Source organism: Ictalurus furcatus, chromosome 12, assembly GCF_023375685.1.
Source record: "Ictalurus furcatus strain D&B chromosome 12, Billie_1.0, whole genome shotgun sequence".
Classification (NCBI taxonomy): domain Eukaryota; kingdom Metazoa; phylum Chordata; class Actinopteri; order Siluriformes; family Ictaluridae; genus Ictalurus; species Ictalurus furcatus.
This window is the reverse complement of record NC_071266.1, coordinates 15,901,730-15,921,172: the sequence shown is the minus strand read 5'-3', so window position 1 is coordinate 15,921,172 and position 19,443 is coordinate 15,901,730. Positions and strand designations below refer to the sequence as shown.

The following is a 19,443-nucleotide window of genomic DNA, read 5'->3' as shown; positions in this document are numbered from 1 at the left end:
TCAATGTAAAGTTATTTTGACTGATCACTGCTGTTCTGAGAAAGGTCCTCCCCCAAAACTCTGAAGTCTCCAAAAAATTCTGTCCACTCTGTCACTTCCATGACACCGAGAAACAACTATGTACCAGTAATGTTTAAATGAATTTTGAATAGTGATTTGCTTTTTCATGAAAGGGTACATATGCAAACTGTTTCATAGAAGCCTGTTCAGACAATTACAGTGCATCTGGAAAGTATTCGCAGCGCTTCACTTTTTCCACATTTTGTTATGTTACAGCCTTATTCCAAAATGGATTAAATTCATTATTTTCCTCAAAATTCTACAAACAATACCCCATAATGACAATGTTAAAGAAATTTGTTTGAAATCTTTGCAAATTTATTAAAAATAAAAAACAAAAAAAAGCACGTGTACATAAGTATTCACAGCCTTTGCTCAATACTTTGTTGAAGCACCTTGGGCACCAATTACAGCCTCAAGTCTTTTTGAGTATGATGCTACATGCTTGGCACACCTATTTTTGGGCAGTTTCTCCCATTCTTCTTTGCAGGATCTCTCAAGCTCCATCCGGTTGGATGGGGAGCGTCGGTGTACAGTCATTTTCGGATCTCTCCAGAGATGTTCAATCAGGTTCAAGTCTGGGATCTGGCTGGGCCACTCAAGGACATTCACAGAGTTGTCCTGTAGCCACTCCTTTGTTATCTTGGCTGTGTGCTTAGGGTTGTTGTCCTGTTGGAAGATGAACCTTCGCCCCAGTCTTAGGTCTAGAGCGCTCTGGCGCAGGTTTTCATCAAGGATGTCTCTATACATTGCTGCATTCATCTTTCCCTCGAGCCTGACTAGTCTTCCAGTACCTGCCGCTGAAAAACATCCCACAGCATGATGCTGCCACCACCATGCTTCACTGTAGGGATGATATTGGCCAGGTGATGAGTGGTGCCTCGTTTCCTCCAGACCTGACGCTTGCCATTCAGGCCAAAGAGTTCAATCTTTGTTTCATCAGACCAGAGAATTTTGTTTCTCATGGTCTGAGAGCCCTTCAGGCGCCTTTTGGCAAACTCCAGGCGGGCTGTGGCTTCCATCTGACCACTCTACCATACAGGCCTGATTGGTGGAGTGCTGCAGAGATGGTTGTTCTTATGGAAGGTTCTCCTCTATCCACAGAGATACGCTGGAGCTCTGTCAGAGTGACCATCGGGTTTTTGGTGACCTCCCTGACTGAGGCCCTTCTCCCCCAATCGCTCAGTTTGACCGAGCAGCCAGCTCTAGGAAGAGGCCGGCTGGTTACAAACTTCTTCCATTTACGGATGATGGAGGCCACTGTGCTCACTGGGACCTTCAATGCTGCAGAAATGTTTCTGTACCCTTCCCCAGATCTGTGCCTCGATACAATCCTGTCTCAGAGGTCTACAGACAATTCCTTGGACATCATGGCTTGGTTTGTGCTCTGACATACGTTGTTAACTGTGGGACCTTATATAGACAGGTGTGTGCCTTTCCAAATCATGTCCAATCAACTGACTTTACCACAGGTGGACTCCAATCAAGTTGTAGAAACATCTCAAGGATGATCAGTGGAAACAGGATGCACCTGAGCTCAGTTTTGAGTGTCATGGCAAAGGCTGTGAATACTTATGTACATGTGCTTTTTTTGTTTTTTATTTTTAATAAATTTGCAAAGATTTCAAACAAACTTATTTCACGTTGTCATTATGGGGTACTGTTTGTAAAATTTTGAGGAAAATAATGAATTTAATCCATTTTGGAATAAGGCTGTAACATAACAAAATGTGGAAAAAATGAAGCGCTGTGAATACTTTCCGGATGCACTGTAGACATATTGTAAGTCAGTATGAGTAAGTTCAAATATCACATCCATAACACTGCAATTGCCATGCCACTCTTTTTATTTCCTTTAATAGGTGCGGCTCCTGTACTGCTCACATGAAGAGGCAGAGCAGATTTTTAGGGCAGCATGGCTCTCAGGCCAGGCTACTCCTTCACACATGTGGTTTGCTGTGGGCCCAGCCCTTTCTGGACTTGGAGTGGAAGGTCTGCCTAAGGCTTTCTTTACTGTGCGGCCTCAAGGATGGCGAGACGAGCCACGTCGTCGCATTGCTAAAGGTGTGTCTATTCTGACGCATGGAGCCATGGCACTAAGAAGAGATTATGGTGGAGCAAGAGGGACAGGCTTTGCCGGGAACTGCATGACTGATGGCAACCAGACACAGAAGGTGCCTGACAGAATCAGGTAAAATGGCATAAGATGGTTTATGAATGTCCTTTATATGGGTTTGATATATCAAAACCAAATATCACAGTTTTCAGTCCATCAGGTTATTATGTCTGCCAAAAGTATCACATTTAATCCCACATGCCACCGCAATAACTATATTTTTTAGGATTGTGTCCAGAATACACTGGTAGTGTTCTCACGTTTGTGTTTTCATGGCTCTGATTCACAAGATTCAATTAATTTAAAAATGTGATCACTAGTTGATGATTTTAGAACAATATTATGGCATTTTCCATATCTAGCAACCTTAGAATTCAGAATTATACTCTAAGGGAAGAGTTGAACGAATTCAGGAATATATTTTCCTTTTTTCTGCCGATTACATGTTAACTAATATTACCCAACTTAAATACAAAATAAAGTAGGTCTGTCATGAGAGGAAGTCAGAACTGGCTTCTGAAGGAATAATGAAATTATGAAATATAAAATCTGTTTAATGGAATATATCGGTCAATATGGGAACTTCTACCATATGTAATATTTATCAAGTTATGAGTAACATGGGAAATTTCAGAACAATTTCAAACTATCACTATTTTATTAACAGCTAACTAATGTAGTTCATGATTTAAAATGGCTTTTATATTTATGTTTATACTGACTTGTAATTGAGGCTGAATTACAATCCTATCATGGAGCTACCACAATGCACAGTTGTAGGAAAAACATGTTGATTTTTGATCATTTGTGGATTCTGGCCTTTCATTTGATGGGGATGAAACTTCAATCCTTTCTTTCTTTCATGGAACCATTAACAATATTACAAGTGCCACAATGCTAAATTGTAGAAACAATATGTTGAAATTTGGTCAGCTATGGATTCTAGCTGAGGATTTGATCGTGGAAGACACTTAAAACCTTCCGTAGCATTGCTAAATAATAAGAGTAGTGTGACAGCATTCTTTGTCAAACAGTGCTTTAAAGTGCACCTGAAATAGTTTTTTTCCCCCCCAGAGACCCTTTTGTACCTGTCTCTTAGTGTTATGAACACCAGTAGGTGTTCATACTATAGCTGAAAAAGAAAGCAAAAATATAGTTCTGGAGATGTTCTCATTTTAATTGAATTTTCTGGGAAAATTATGAGTCATATCTATTAATTGCACTCTAGAACCATATATGTCTACACAGTAGTAGCACAACATTCATTAGTATAATTCCCTGCAGATGTGCTATACTTACCACTCACCTTCTATGACTTGAGATGATGTCCCGCATTTAACTCAAATTAGAACGGTACGGTGTCCAGACATTCCGCTTTGTGTTGTAATGCACAGCAGTTTAGTCTTTTGCCCACCATCCCACAACTTGAGATGATGTCCCGCATTTAACTCAAATTTGAACGTGGCGTGGAGCCGCCCCCCATTCACAAACCGGTGTTCGAGACACGCCACGTTCAAATTTGAGTTAAATGCGGGACATCATCTCAAGTTGTGGGATGGTGGGCAAAAGACTAAACTATATAATAAAATGCTATAAGTGGATCAACATGACTTTTAATGGAGGAAGCTTCCGTGGAACAACTTCAGTCAGTTCTAAACTGAAGAACCATAAACAAATCTGTTTTAAAAGCCATCCTTTTCAATGTGTCACCAGAAAATGCTGAACTGATTGAAGGAAGGTTATGGAAAGATTCCTCTATCTCTATCTCTCCTCTATTTGACATGAAACATGCCAGGCCTCAGTTGGATTTGACAAGCTAGGGGCTCTATTTTCATACTGATGCAAATATAATTTGCAGCATCGTAAAATGCTGGAGATGCACCTGCCCACGACCCAAGTGGAAGCCCGGATACCATAATTCCACCAGTCCTATTGTACATTCTGTAGGGTGAGGCTGGTTCATACCAATTACTTTCTAACTGCACTCATATGCTGCATTTGATGTTGCAGGTGGTTATAGATTATTATGTCATATAAAATAGAAGGCCATATACACTGTAGGGCCATAATACCCAGTCCATGGAAATATAGCCAACACTATGAAAAGTCAGAAAGGAAGATTGACACGTTTGTGTAAACAGGCTGAAGAAAGCCATTTTCCCTTGGACTTGGTGATAAATGAATCTCCCAAAAGCCCATAGACAATTTCAGGGTTAAATATAAAAATGAGCTGTGCCTATCCAAGAGCTTGTCAATATGCAGCGTTAGATAGGCATCAAATTTTGCAACTCTGTTGCCTTGTGGAAGTCCACACAGAAATGCTCTGAACTGTCTGTCTTGGGCACAAGAACAATGAGTGTATTCCAGTCACTCTTAGATTCCTCTACTACTCATATCTACCACTTTTCTTTCATATATTGTAATGATTTATATTCCCGGTATCAAGTGGATGGGTTTTGAGTCTGGTGCCTATCCATTTTGAGCCTGGTGCCTTGCAAGGTTTATTTCTTGTGTTCTCTAAGGGAGTTTTTCTTTGCCACCATCAGCTATGATCGGATTTCTGTACAGCTGCTTTGTGAAAATTTCCATTGTTAAAAGCATGCTGAACTAAAACTGAATTGAAACTGAATGGGTTGTGTACAGCGTGTTGGAGGGTGTCTCTTTGTGGTGTTCTATGATATCAGTGCACCCACTCAGGTAAGAAAATACATCTGAAAATTCATCTTGCATGTGGGCAATCTCTGCTCTCTGGGATGGTGAGAGATCCAATGCAGAGTTGGGTAGTGACGCACAACATTTACTTTATTACATTCATTTGAGTAACTTTTTTGGAAAAAAATACTTTTAATCACAGAAATGTACTTTTACTTTGCTACATTCGGTGACATTCTTCTGTTACTGTTAAATGTTAATGAATACATGTAGTTTTAATAATTAGTTTAAATCATGTATAATGAGGTCACAAGTCTTGCCATATGCTAGAGTGGTCTAAATGCGGACGCAACAACCGTTCACTTTTTTAGCGGCTCAGTCCTGGAGAGGGGGAAGAAGCGAGCATTTTGAGGGTGGCAGAACACACACGCATGCATGTAAAAGTAAAATTATTGCCTACTATACTCACGTCAGATCCTGTGGGATTAGAGGGATTTGATGTTTTGGAAAACTCCAGTCCCATTTCACCTTTTTGCCATCTCCAGAGCAACAGGGACAGCCTTGCGCCACTGTTTCAGGAGATTGAGGTGGTAGGTCTGCCATGTGCTTCTCCTGTCCATTCGTAATACCTCATAGTCACCCTCCCTGACACATCATATGACCTTGAAGGTTCCTTGCCACTTGATGAGTAATTTTGAGCTAGAGGTGGTGAGTAATATGAGGACTTTATTTCCCAGTGCAAATTGTCTCAATGGACTGGGCCTAAAAAATTGATGAGTGATGAGTAGTCTAGTGTGTTGTTTTTCTCTCAGGTCCAGGATGGACTGACCTTTTACTCGGTGTTGGACCATCCTCTCAGCTTTCTTGAATTATATCCAGCAACTACTCCTTAATAATTTATGTGATATAATGTGAATAAGCAATACACTTGTGCTGACTGATGTAATGGCTCGGTGAAATCCATACCAATTCTTTTGAAGGGGATCTCAACAAGGGCACACTGGCACATTTGAGGTGCCTGGCAGATGCCTGGCACTTTTTTGGGGCCAACAGTCGGACCACAGTTTCTCCTCTTTGAGTGTCCAGAGTCTGTACAGATTGTTATTAATAATTTTTTATTATTTTTTTTAAGTAAGGAGAGGGGAAAGTTGTGCAACCTCAACTTGTCGAGAGGTGTGAGGAGAGTGGGGGAATGCATCTTCATCTGCAAGGTGAAAGTGAGCAGTTGCTTGCCATCACTTAGTCACAGACACAAAAGATACTATGAAATGTGTCCACTGCTAAGGCCAAGCACACCTTAGACCACTCTACTTGTTGGGATCCACATAGTCTAACTGCTAACTGAACAAACCCATGCCAATCCATTCCCAAAATTACTGTCTAGGAAAGGTGGGGATTAACCTCGTGGAGTACTGACTAGAATTCTTTATGTCACTTCTGCATTAGGGGAACAGGAGTGGGCTCATGGCATGTCTATTGGGACTGCAGAGAACTGGAGGATCTGACCCACCTCCTTCTAGCATCTGCTGGGCAATCCCCTCCCCTTGGAGCACCAGACCTGTGCTAGTATTTCTCTTTTCTTTGTGGGGTAGTCCAACTAGCCCTCAGGCAGCAGATTGCAAGCCTCTAGCTGGGCTACCCTGGTATGCCTCAAGGAATATCAAGGTATGCTTCAACATTGTCCTGGGGTGTCAAAGCAAGGAAGCTCATCAGCAAAGACGCAGGAAGAGGTGATAAAGCTCCTGAGGAGGGCTCAATCCGCAACCTGCACTTATGCAATCTTGGTGTACATCTCATTCTGTTGATTCTGCAGACGGAGAAGAGGTGCTCCTGCTCCTGCAGGTGGACGAGTGACAGGATGATTTGGGCAAGAGGACTCTGTTCAATGTCTACATTACATTGCTCTCTGAGCAGCTCCTTGGTTTCAAAACCAAAGCAACAACATCTGCAGTATGGCACTTGGAGAACACTGCAGACCCTTCAAGCTCACTTGCCACAGACACACACACGCTCAGTTTACTGTGAGTAAAGGGAAAGAGAGAGAAAGAGAGAGCTTGAGGTCACATAAATATACTTGGGACAACAGGGTTCAGGTGTGCTACATCAGTCATTGCCCCAGTACATCCTCCGTAAACACTTCCCTTCAAGTGCAGACCCATGGTATACCATGCCCCACTTGCTACACAGAAGAGCTGATCTGATTGGATATTTCAACAGCACATGTAACCACACCTCCACACCTCTTGTATTCATTCAAACAGGATTCCAAAGATACAATATGCCAATTGTATGGTTTGTTTTGGCATGTGCACTATGATCACAAAAGTCTCTATCTTGGTCTTTGTCACAGTCACTGTCATTCTGTCTCACTTGTTACTCCTCTACCAATCATTGGTTTGTCTTCCTAGTCCTACCATGTACATCTGTTTTTAAAAATCTTTTTCTTCTTTCATCCAGTGCCCTCTGCCCTCCTCTCCTCCTTACTGCTGCATGATTTTGATCTTATCTCTTTCTGTCTCATCCTTGCATTTTCTCTCTTTTTCTCTTTCTTGGCCTCTTCCATGGTCTCTCCTCTTATCAGATTTGAATTGTGTCTCCTCCCTACATCTTTCCCCACAGGCAACTCTAAAAGGGGCACACGTTCGTTGTCACTTTGCATACAAATAAGGTAATTGGTTACAGTGAGAGAATGTGCTGGGAAATATCACATACTGTCAACAGACAAGTGCTTCTCCCCCTAGCTGTCTCAGATGTGTCATCATGCATGCAAATGCACTCTCATTTCCACTACAAGAGGAGCATGTTTTATAAAACAGCAGCCGACCAGCAACATCAGATGCAGAACGCACACAGACACACACACTCACACAGACATATACTGTAGGTTGATTCGAAAAACAGAAAAAAAAACGTTAATACATTTGACACTACACCACTGTAACACTAGTGGAAACACGGTAACTGTGGGAGTCGACCAATTTAACTGTTCATGGTCGACTACTGTCACCTCTCTAATTGTCAACAACTGAGCCAGTTTTGATTAGCTTGATTAAAACTGTTAAATAGACAAGCACAAAGGTGGGCCACTCTCGAAATGTTCGTAATATTTGACGAATTGCTACAACCGTTCTGCTTTGCACTAAACTCAATCTGGTGGCTGTTGCACCCAAAAATGATATCAGTACTGTAAAGAAAAATATTGGCAATAAATGTAAAAAAATTTTTGTAATCAGCCTGTGTATAGTGGGACAAAATACCATGCCTCCATCTTACATTACAATTACAGGGCCTCTGTATAAGACAAGAACAAAAACAAACAAAAAATCCCAAAGTGACAGGAGCAGCATAACAATAAACTTGGGATTCAATAGTTAAGATTTAAACCTGCTCTTTTTTTTGTGATACCACTCCATTAGCCACACATTTTTAATGACAGTATGCAAGCTTGAACAGGTGCTTTCTCATTCACTCACTACTTCAGTTGCAATCAAAGGCTTGATAGCCTCAGGCTGCAGAAATAATGGTAGTGTGCAGTTTTGTACACACTGATAATATAGCTTCATTTCCAATTGAAAATGCTCTTTGAAGAACTTTTTGTATATCCATACACACAGACTAATTCGATGATGAAAGAGCAACGAGCTGCTATTAATATGCACACATAAGATAAACAACTATTAACCGTAATATTGATGCAGCACTGAGCCACTGAGTCTTTTTTAAAAATCTCTGTCTCTCACACAACAGTGTGATGGTGATAGAGATGCTGCTGTCTCCAAATTGCCAAACTTTTTTTCCCATCTCTTTTGGCTGCTCCCGTTTAGGGTTGCCACAGCAGATCACTCGTCTTTATATTTTAATTCTGGCACAAGTTTTACGCCAGATGCCCATCCTCACCCAACCCTCTGCATTTTCCAGGGTTGGGACTGGCACTGAGAGTGCACTGGCTCATGCAGCCCTCCAGTGACTGGGATTGGTTCCCTGACCGCGAATCGGACCGCGGGGATGAGAGCGCCACATACTAGCCACTAGTCCACCAGGGAACCTCCAAATCTCCAAACTAATTCTGAAATGAATGCTGTCAACTTTGCCCTCTGTGGCTCCATCTTTGCGTTTTCTGCCCCTCTGTCATCAATGTCTGCTTTCTGCTGTTTCCCACACTATCACTTTGTCACTTTTGTTTTGTGTTAGCCATGCCCATTTTGCTCAGCTGAGTGTGATAGGTCTCTATTCAAATGATATAATAAATTTTACAGGCTAAGTGTCATATCACAGCAAACCAGCAACTCCATTTCCCAGAATACACCAACAACTACAGACATGGCCGAAGAGGACCACACTTCACACACACACACACACACACACACACACACGTTCACCTTCTCCAGAGATCTAATCACACACGCCTGTTTCCAATCTCACACACATTCACTCCAAAATTTAAAAGAGACTGTTCAAACAAACAATCCTTGCGAAGTATACGCTCAATTGCCTTGTCTCTGTCGTTACCAAGCCTTATATTGTGTCTGTTTATTCTGGTGTTTTGACTTTGCTTACCTTTATGACTTTTTCTCTTTGCCTGCCCTGTTTATGCTGTTTGCCTGATCGCCTGACCTCTGCATGTTCATGATTATTGTCTTCTGCCTTATCCTTTGGACTTGTTGTTTTTGGATTAAAATATCTAACTTGCACTTGCTTCTGTCTGTGCCTCCTTTACGTGACACTAAGGCCAAACAGTCAACTGCGCAAATATACAGACACCCACATAATGGTCAGAGATGGACCTTTCCATCCATCCTTTAATTCTCAACCAATTGCCATTTGTCTGGACAGCTCCTGATTCTTGTTCAAACAAGTATATTCTCCCTTGTACTTTTTGTGAAGTGTTAAAGTCATGTTTGAAGCTGCATTTCTGAGCTTTAAGGTCTTATTTAATGTTGTTAGGTGTTTCTTGTGAAGACACAACAGTTGAGATTCAAAGATGAACCGTGACTTATGAGAGTGCTTCGGAGAATGTGTTTCATGTTGCTTCTTACTATCCTCTGGTACCACACTTATGATCTCCTTATAGTGCTTTTGCTTTTTTGCCCTTGTATTGCATTCTTCACTGTACATTTGTCTTGATGAGAGATGTCCATATTTGGATAGAAATTCCTCAGTGTTGTTTGCTCACACTGCACTGTAAGGCATTAGCAGAACACATGTAATGTCACTGGTTGTGTCGCTATGACAACATTGCAGGGGGTGAGAGAGTCAGAGAGGAAAAGACAAGAAGAGGGACGTAGACACTGTCAGTCTTCAGATTCTTTTGATTTGAACTGCATGAGAACAAGAGAAGTAAGATATAAGCGGTAAGATATGCATACCATGATTGAGGTATTGATGTGATGATTTTACAATCTGTAAAACACACAAATTGTGTGTGTGTTTGTGTGTGTGTGTGTGTGTGTGTATATATATCTGTGTGTATGTGTGTATATACATTAAAGAGATGATGCAATTTAATCAATTATTTACAGGGAAATGTGTGACCTCTACAACATTTAAAGAATATCACTGGTAGTAATTGGTTGCATCCCATTAACTGGGCATTGAAACACCAGATTACTTCACTACTTGTCCTGACCAGTATGCTGAATATCAATATAATAACTTAACAGAGACTCTCATAAACTATGGATAACATATCAAGTGCCATTCAAGATCCAAGATCCCATGCAAAATTTGATCCAAGTGACAAATCTCATTAAAACAGGACCAAAAATCCATAATACAGTAGGGTGGAATAAATTTAAAGAAGGAGGCCATGTTGCTAAAAATGTGGACAATTCACAAAAAAATTAATATTTTAATAAACCTAAGACAAATTGTAGGTGAGGGAGACAGCTCCCATTTGTGGTTGGAAATAGAGAAGCATTTCTTCTTCTTTTTTTTAAAATATTTTATTTAGTGGCATCCCAAGTTGCTCATTCTCTGCATTTCAGCACAGCTTAAAGGGCTTGTTGTCATAGCGACTCAGTGAGAAAAATCTCAGACGCATCCTAAGAGCTCTAACCAGTGGAATACTGAAAATGAGGCAGTAGTGTTGATGAATTATTTAAAATGTGTAATAAACATGAATTTTCCATTCCTGTTGTGTTCCATCCCTTACATGCATCTGTATTTAGGTCTTAGTTTGATTGCACAATCATTGTGTATAAAGAACTTGGATAGTGCCTTTCTCATAACCATGGTAAAACAATCCATACAAACTGAAATGTCTGACATTTAAGCTATCTAGCATTAATATTAGAAAACAAGCATGTTCTTTTGATGAAATAATGAGGTAATCAATGGCTAATACAGTACAGGGTAAACTGATGGAGGTGGATTGGTTGAGATAATGTTATACTACTATGAGAAGATGTGTGGTTTGACTTGGGTTTTGAAAGAGAAGAAGGGAGAGCCAAAGTATTGTTGACAAATTCTCTTTCTTACAAAACTAGAAATGTATGGTAGAAATGGTAGAATTGTGATTTCACGGTATTTTTAATCACAGTATACGCAGGAGTTAAATTGGGTGGGAGCATATGGGAGTGGAGCCCTGGCACCTTTGGTGTTAAGTAAATGGCAGGTGGAGCTAGACTCTGGTACCATAATATGATGAAAAGTTAAATCATTTCTGATGCAGAGATAAAAAAAATATAATGTATTATTACCCCTAAGTCCTCCCCTTCTAACATTCAATGGTCATCCCATGACTCCCTGACCATTTTTGGCACTGTATTCTTGGCAAGCCTCAGATCTTAACCATCGGTCACGTTTACCAGTTCTCCATTCTGTAGTAGCCACAGAGGGCGGCATCATGCTCAGGCACTGAGTATATGCTGAGTGTACCATGCTGTTGAAAGCTTGGTAAAATGTATCAGGGCTTAGTGGTTAGCACGTTCGCCTCACACCTCCAGGGTTGGGGGTTTGATTCTTGCTGCTGCCCTGTATGTGTGGAGTTTGCATGTTCTCCCCATGCTGCGGGGGTTTCCTCCCCCAGTCCAAAGACCTGCATGGTAGTCTGATTGGCATGTCCAAAGTGTCCGTAGTGTATGAATGGGTGTGTGAATGTGTATGTGATTGTGCCCTGCGATGGATTGGCACCCTGTCCAGGGTGTTCCTCGCCTTGTGCCCCATGCTCCCTGGGATAGGCTTCAGGTTCCCCGCGATCCAGTAAGATAAGTGGTATAGAAGATGGATGGATTTTCCTAGTATCTCAGCTTGCTAAATTAATTAGTTAATAATGATTTAACCTTTAATTAATCTAGTCCTTGCTTTTATATTTTTTCAGTGCTGTAACAAAATATTTCCAAAACGTTCTGTTGCATACAAAGCCAGCTACATAGTTAGCTTTCCTAGACTGCATTGCCAGATTAACTTGTCACCACTGAGCTTGCTAGCTATATGAGGTATGGTGGCTTAGTGGTTAGCACATGTATTGTATTGTAGGCTAACTGGCATTTCTAAATTGTCCATAGTGTGTGAGTTTGTGTGCTTTTTTGCCCTGCAGTGGATTGGTGCCCCATCCAGGGTGTCCCTAACCTTGCACCCCGAGTTCCCTGGGATGGGCTCCAGGCTCCATGCAACCCTGTGTAGTATAAGCAGTACAGAAAATGGATGGATGAATCTTCCAAATCCAGAATAGAATAATGTTAATTATACTGTATAACTACTTTAGATGTCATAGTTATGTCTACTAAAATCTAATCTTACAGAAAAGCCTGCGTTTGTTTACAAATGGGTAAATTTTCACATCTGGTCCCTTTATTGACTGAGTTGTTCATTCATTCATTCATTCATTCATTCATTCATTCCCTTCCTACTAATTCTTAATCAGCTCTTGATGCCCTTTATTTGCCACCTAATTCATGCTCTCATATTCATTGAGTGCCAAGAATATGCTGGTCTTTTTTGTTCACTTTTTGGGTATATAGAGATAATTTATATAAAAGACCCTGAAGCATTCAGTGCAAAGCACACACACACACACACACACACACACACACACACACTCTATCCCATGTGGAGAGAGAAATAATAGAATTCATCTCTCTCACTCTCTTTATCTCTGCTGGCTCACACTCTCCCTCATCGTCTCTCTGTTCTCCACTTTCCAATTCTTTATCACCCTTCTCTGTAATTTATTTCTTTGCTCACTCTTTCATTCCCCCCCTCTTTCTCATCTCCTCTCTCTTTCGTTCCTCTTTCAGGTACTTCAGTAACATCACTCTGTCGGGACGAGACTACTCCTTTAATGTCGATGGCTATTTAGCCAATCCACTAGTGGATGTTATCTCATACACTGCAGGTCGGGGATGGGAGGAGGTGAGGCCAAAGCCTTGGTGATGTATCATTCATTCATTCATTCATTCATCTATTGATTCATTCAGTCAGACAGTCACTCAATATTTTATTAATCTTTTACTCAGTCATTTATTCAATCATTCTTTCAGTCAGTTATTAATTGAAACAATTGAAACTTAATGTTATTTACTTAGAAGTTTAAGATAAAATTTGGAATGCATCCAAGAAAAATAGGAAATAACTCAATTAATACAGCATTGTTAACCAGCAATTCACATTTACATTGGCATGAAAACAGAACCCCATCCAAAGTAGTTGCTATACAAATATTGATCAAGTCCATCAGAATTCATATCAAGTCCTTGATTGATTACCTCCACAATGAATAGCATTATCACTAATAGGCTGATGAAAAGTGTTTTAATAACGTACAAGTAACATTTGGCGTAATGTAGGTGGGCTGGTGGGAGAATGGCGTGCTGCGTCTGCGTTACCCACCCTGGTCGCGTTATGGTCCATTCCTCAAACCACTCGATGACAGTCAACACCTGCGTGTGGTCACTCTGGAGGAGAGGCCCTTTGTCATCGTCGAGCCAGCCGACCCTGGAACTGGCTCATGTATTCGTGACTCTGTGCCGTGCCGTCTACCCCTCAACACCAGGTCAGAGACTTGCTTAACCTCTATGCCCTGTTTATATGAATTAGAATTTTACATTTTACAAGCACAATGCGGAAATGGCGACAGTTTTTATTACTGTTTTTCTATCCAGTAATTTAGGACATTTATAGTTGTAGTAAGTCAAGGAAAAAGGTCTTGTTATAACTTTAAAAAAGACTTTAATGTCATGGGAAATGAATGAGTTTCATGGATTCAACACACACACACACACACACACATATATATATATATACACATATACACACACACGCACACACACACACACACACACAGACACACAGAAGACACATAGGGAGCAATACTTTCTGGTGACTGATGAAATGTCTTCCAGATTTATTAAGCCATACATCTTGATCTACTGGTACTAGACAGTAGTAAAATGTGTTTTTCTAATATAAATTCGTAAAACACACCATAAATTTGTGACTTCTTAACAAACAAATAAATCATATTCACCTTACATTGATCCTACACAATTGTGCATTATAGGATATAACATATAGTGTATATCACTTATTGTTTTATCAATCACAGTTTGATTTAGAGATTTGCTGATGTTACACACACATACACAAACACACACATACACGTGTATGTATGTATGTATATATACACGCATCCCCAATTCCGAAGAAGTTGGGAGAGTATGGAAAATGCTAATAAAAACAAAGAGGATTGATTTGTAAATGTACTTTGACTTGTATTTGACCAACTGCATAGTTTTTTGAAGATAAATGTTTATTTTGAAATTGATTCATGCAACATGTTCCAAAAAAGTTGGGACAGGGGCAATTTAGGACTAATAGTGCTAACTTGTTATCAAGTTGAAATAAGAAGGTGTTATGAAATCAGATATAAGGAGCCTCCAATAAAGGCCTAGTCCTTCAAGAGCAAGCATGGGTTGAGGCTCCCCAATTTGCCAACAGATGTGTCAGCGAATAATTCAACTTTGAGAACAACATTCTCCAAAGACAAATTGGTAGGAGTTTAAGCATTTCACCTTTTATAGTGCACAATATAATTAAAAGATTCAACGAATCCTGACATGGGCTCGGGAACACTTTGGTAAACCTTTGTCAGTCAACACCATTTGCCGCTGCATCCACAGATGTTAAGGCTTTACTATGCAAAGCAGAAGCCGTAAATCAGGACTGTCCAGAAGCGCCGCTGATTTCTCTGGGCTCGGTCTCATCTGAGACCCACACAGCAGAATCGTGTTTTATGGTCCGATGAGTCAACATTTCAAATAGGTTTTGGACAAAACAGCCGTCGTGTTCTCCGGGCCAAAGAGGAAAAGGAACTTCCAAGCTGTTATCAACATCAAGTCCAAAAGGCAGCATCTGTCATGGTATGGGGTGTGTCAGTGCCCGTGGCATGGGTAACTTGCACATCTATGAGGGCACCGTTAATGCAGAAAGATATGTACACATTTTGGAGCAACATTATACATATATATATATATATATATATATATATATATATATATATATATAATACACACACAGAGAAATGGAATAATGAGTCACTGAACAAAGGGGGGGTCAATATCAAAAGTAACAGTCAGTATCTGGTGTGTCTACCAGCTGCTTTAAGTACTACAGTGCATCTCATCCTCATGGACTGCACCAGGTTTGTAAGTTCTTTTGAGATGTTCCCCCACTCTTCCACCAAGGCATTTGCAAGTTTTTGATCATGTCTGGACACATGGTTACATATAATTTTCCACTGCAAGGACGATCAGCTGTCCTTACTGTCTCCCTGTAGCATTGTCTTAGGCATCTTACATTACAGACATTGCAGTTTATTACTCTGGCCACATCTGCAGTGCTCATGCCTCCACATGGCATTTTCACACAGGTGAGCAGGCACCCTAAAGTCAGCCTCTTTCTTCTAGTGTTTTCAGAGTCAGTAGAAAGGTCTCTTTAATGTCCGAAGTTATTGTAACTGTGCCCTTAATTGCCTTCCCCCTGTAAACTGTTAGTGTTCTAAGTACTGTTCCACAGGTGCAAGTGCAATAATTGTTCATGGTTCATTGAACAAGCATGAAAAAACATTGTTTAAACAATTTCCATAAAGATCTGTAAAGCTTATTATCTTTAAAATACAGTCTCCTGAAAAAGGGATGTTTCGTAGAAGGTCAATGAGGAAGGTATAAAAAATTACACAGGAATCACAAGTGTGTGTAGTTTTCTGTTATAAACACATCTTGGAAAACCCACTGGATGTTACTCTGGTTTAATTTTGGCATGTCCAATAATAATGAAAAATTTCCTTTTTTTTTTGCCTGTAACATATCTTGACATCTCAACATTAAGAAGCCATAACTGTATGTTGCTAAAATGATGTGGAAATATTTTTATTTAGTTTCTAACCTTGCCTTGGCTGTCTGCCTATAAAAATCTTGTTGGCTAAGATCTTGGCTAAATCTTGTTGGCTAAATCTTGTTGGCCAAACAAATGCTGTAGAAAAAGCAGTAAATCTGTCTAAAGATGTTGAAATCTTGTTAGCTATGTGATTTCCTCAAACAGTGAATGCCAGGTTTTGCTCAAGTTGTTGGATAGCTACATGCCATCGCGAAACATATATAAATCTACTCAATTCTGTTTGTAATCGGATATTGGCTACTGAAATGTCCGTGATGCCCCTGGATCATCTTATCTTTGTCAAAACAGAGAAAAGTGCTTATACACTCTGTACAGATGACGTCAGGCAAAAGTTTTTAAATGTTTGAATGGATGACATTATAGACATTATTATAACATTTACCTCAGGTAAATTGCTGCTTATCAGGTAATCTGCTTGCCATGGGATTAGTGATTTGTCCTCCCTTGATAGAGTAATGTTACTATATATAATGGATTTGGATGAATGTCAACACAGTTTACTATCCACTTACATGTAAAAACATGTAATTATGTTGAAGAGGAGGTGAATAGTGAACATCCATGAAACTGGGTTGCAAGATATTGAACAAGACTACTGTCTCATCACTGTGTCTGTGCTAAGAGAGGGTCTCTGTAGGCAGTAACACACATGCATTTTTTAAACCTTAATGGATTTGAAAGTCCCTTTACATCTGCAAATTTCACACCCCTTTTTAATAATCTAAGAACTCAGTAATCCAAGTTAGATTTAATTGTTTTATCTTTTACAATAGGAAATCAAGCATGACAAAAATGGTCAAAGTAAGCTAATATACATATGTTAGGCGTACATATTTCCTTAATGTTTTTTTTTTTTATTCATTGGTGCATCCAGACTCTCATCAAGTGTGAAATAGCATTGCCAAGATCAAAGTATTTTTTTCCCTGGTATATCTTAATATATTCTAAAATTAATATATAGTATTGTTGTAAATCTTTTTGGATGGCTATAAAAATACTGCGGTTTCATCAGAAGTAAGATGACTGAATAATCAGGACACAAAGAGCCAATAAATAATAATAAAATAATAAAAATAGATGCTTTATTGCATGCATGAAACAGTTTGGGTGTTCTATATTCTATATTAGACAGTCTGCTTTTATACTGATGTGTACATGCAAGAGGACACACTCTAGACCATACAGATAATGCCCAAGGCTAAGATAAGCAAAAAACTAAAGCAAAGACAAAGGAACCCAAGGAACAGACATCTGTGCATCATGAATGAACAAAGACGCGTACAGAAATCGCATTACATCAAGTTGATCTTAAATGAATATCTATTAACACGATCATGAAAAAATAGAAAATAATCCCACAGTATCTTATAGTATCTAGTAACTACATATATAGAATATTGTAACAATGCAGTAGAATATCTGTGCAACAAATTATCTCAAAATAATTTTTCAAGCAAGGTTGTACATTCTAGAACATTATTCTTGACTTGACTAATTTTTTTCTGAACATGGGCACAAGCATATTATAAATAACACATAATAGCATTCATTATTAGCTAGCTTTACATTGTTCAAGCTGTTCATTGTCTGAAAGAATCATGAGGCTTATTTCAAAAAGGGTAATCATAGGAATGAGTCCCATGAGTCTGTTGATGACCCTGGAGCTGTAGAGCGGCAACTCTTCCCTTTCGCTGCTGTGATGCTTGTGAAGAAGGCAGAAACTAATACATTTCACATGTTGGAAAAGCAAATTGAACAAAAAATAACAGATGGAAGCTGGATAATTCATACAGATGTATTTGAAATACAGTACTGTGCAAAAGTCTTATTTGTTGTACAAAATTTGTTATAGATTTTTATTTTATGACGTCTACATTATAGAATCAGTACAAAAAGCATTTTAGATTTCCAAACATTAGTTTTCCAGCACAAAATTAAATATTACAGAAAAATGTTTGTATGTCAGTAAAGAAATATAAATTTAAATGTTTGTATGTCAGTATATTATGTAAGAGACCACTTTTCAGACATAAAAAACCCCACAATGAAGGCTGCTGGGTTTTGCTGAAAAAATAAGAAGCAAGTGCGAACGTCAAAGTCTCGAGAAGAACTGTGGCTGGTACTGCAAGATGCTCAGTAAAACCAGCTAACCAGCGTTTCTTATAAATCTACACAAATTATACCTGAGACTACTAATACAGTTTTTTTTAAAGCAAATGTTCATCACACCATATATCGACTTTGTTTCATTTACTGCTGTTTACTGCTCTTTATAGTATTTTTTAAAAGTAGAAACATTTAATTTCATTATACTTGAAGGCATCTTTGCGCTACAGCATTCCTTTGCATGTGCCTAAGACTATTGCACAGTACTGTAGTTCACTTAAATGTGTGATTAAACCTCATAAGAAGAAAGATAGAATTCTTATATATGCTAATATTATGACTTGTAATACTATTGTAGACATCAATATTCCTTTAGAATTACTGTAGTAAGTTGGGTCATCATTGGTTAGCAGAAGTGTTACAAAGGTCCTCTTTCATCAAGTTAAACAAGCTAAAACAATTGCTTGCAAATTGCCTAAATGCATGTTTTCTAACTATGGTTCATGGACACGAAAGCCATACGTAACTAAACACCAAGTCTTAATTCTCTCGTGCAGTATGATTATAAATAGCACAAAAAGAATGAAAAATCTTTCTTACCAAAGAGTTTTTCTGTGGTATTATGTCTCAGTGCTCTATACACCATATAAATATATATATATATATATATATATATATATATATATATATATATATATATATATATATATGTATATGTATATATATATATATATATATATATATATATATATATGTATATAAATCATTTTCAAAGATATATATTTCAAGTATAGGAATTCAATTGTGTTTAAGTTTCATTATTAAATATTCAATGGCTTAAAAAAAATCTAATCTTTATGTCTCTTTGTTGTTTTCAAATAAATCCAAAAACCAAAAATGTTTTAAATGAAGAACTGACAATATACGAGAGTCCATTAGCTATGCAGTCTCTGTACATGGAAGTGATTCATTTCTTTTGGAATGTCTACAAACAAAGAGACACAGTCTTGTCACTTTTTTGATATTGATATTCGTATGCAAGATGCTTCCTGCTTTCCTGTTCTGAGTCTGCCTTCCTTATTCACTCCTTCTACCCACAGTGCTCAGGCATGAGA

At 38.9% G+C, this 19,443-nt stretch overlaps 1 protein-coding gene across 1 annotated transcript in view; it reads left to right on the top strand.

Annotated features, from left to right (window-relative positions):
* The first annotated feature begins 2,186 nt into the window (after positions 1-2,186).
* grin2da (glutamate receptor, ionotropic, N-methyl D-aspartate 2D, a) overlaps positions 2,187-19,443 on the top strand; it is a 53,312-nt gene continuing 36,055 nt past the window's right edge. The window contains 4 exon segments of the mRNA XM_053638126.1: positions 2,187-2,251; positions 13,066-13,180; positions 13,615-13,820; positions 17,387-17,421. Coding sequence (XP_053494101.1) covers positions 2,208-2,251; positions 13,066-13,180; positions 13,615-13,820; positions 17,387-17,421 — 400 coding nt within the window. The 5' untranslated portion in view covers positions 2,187-2,207.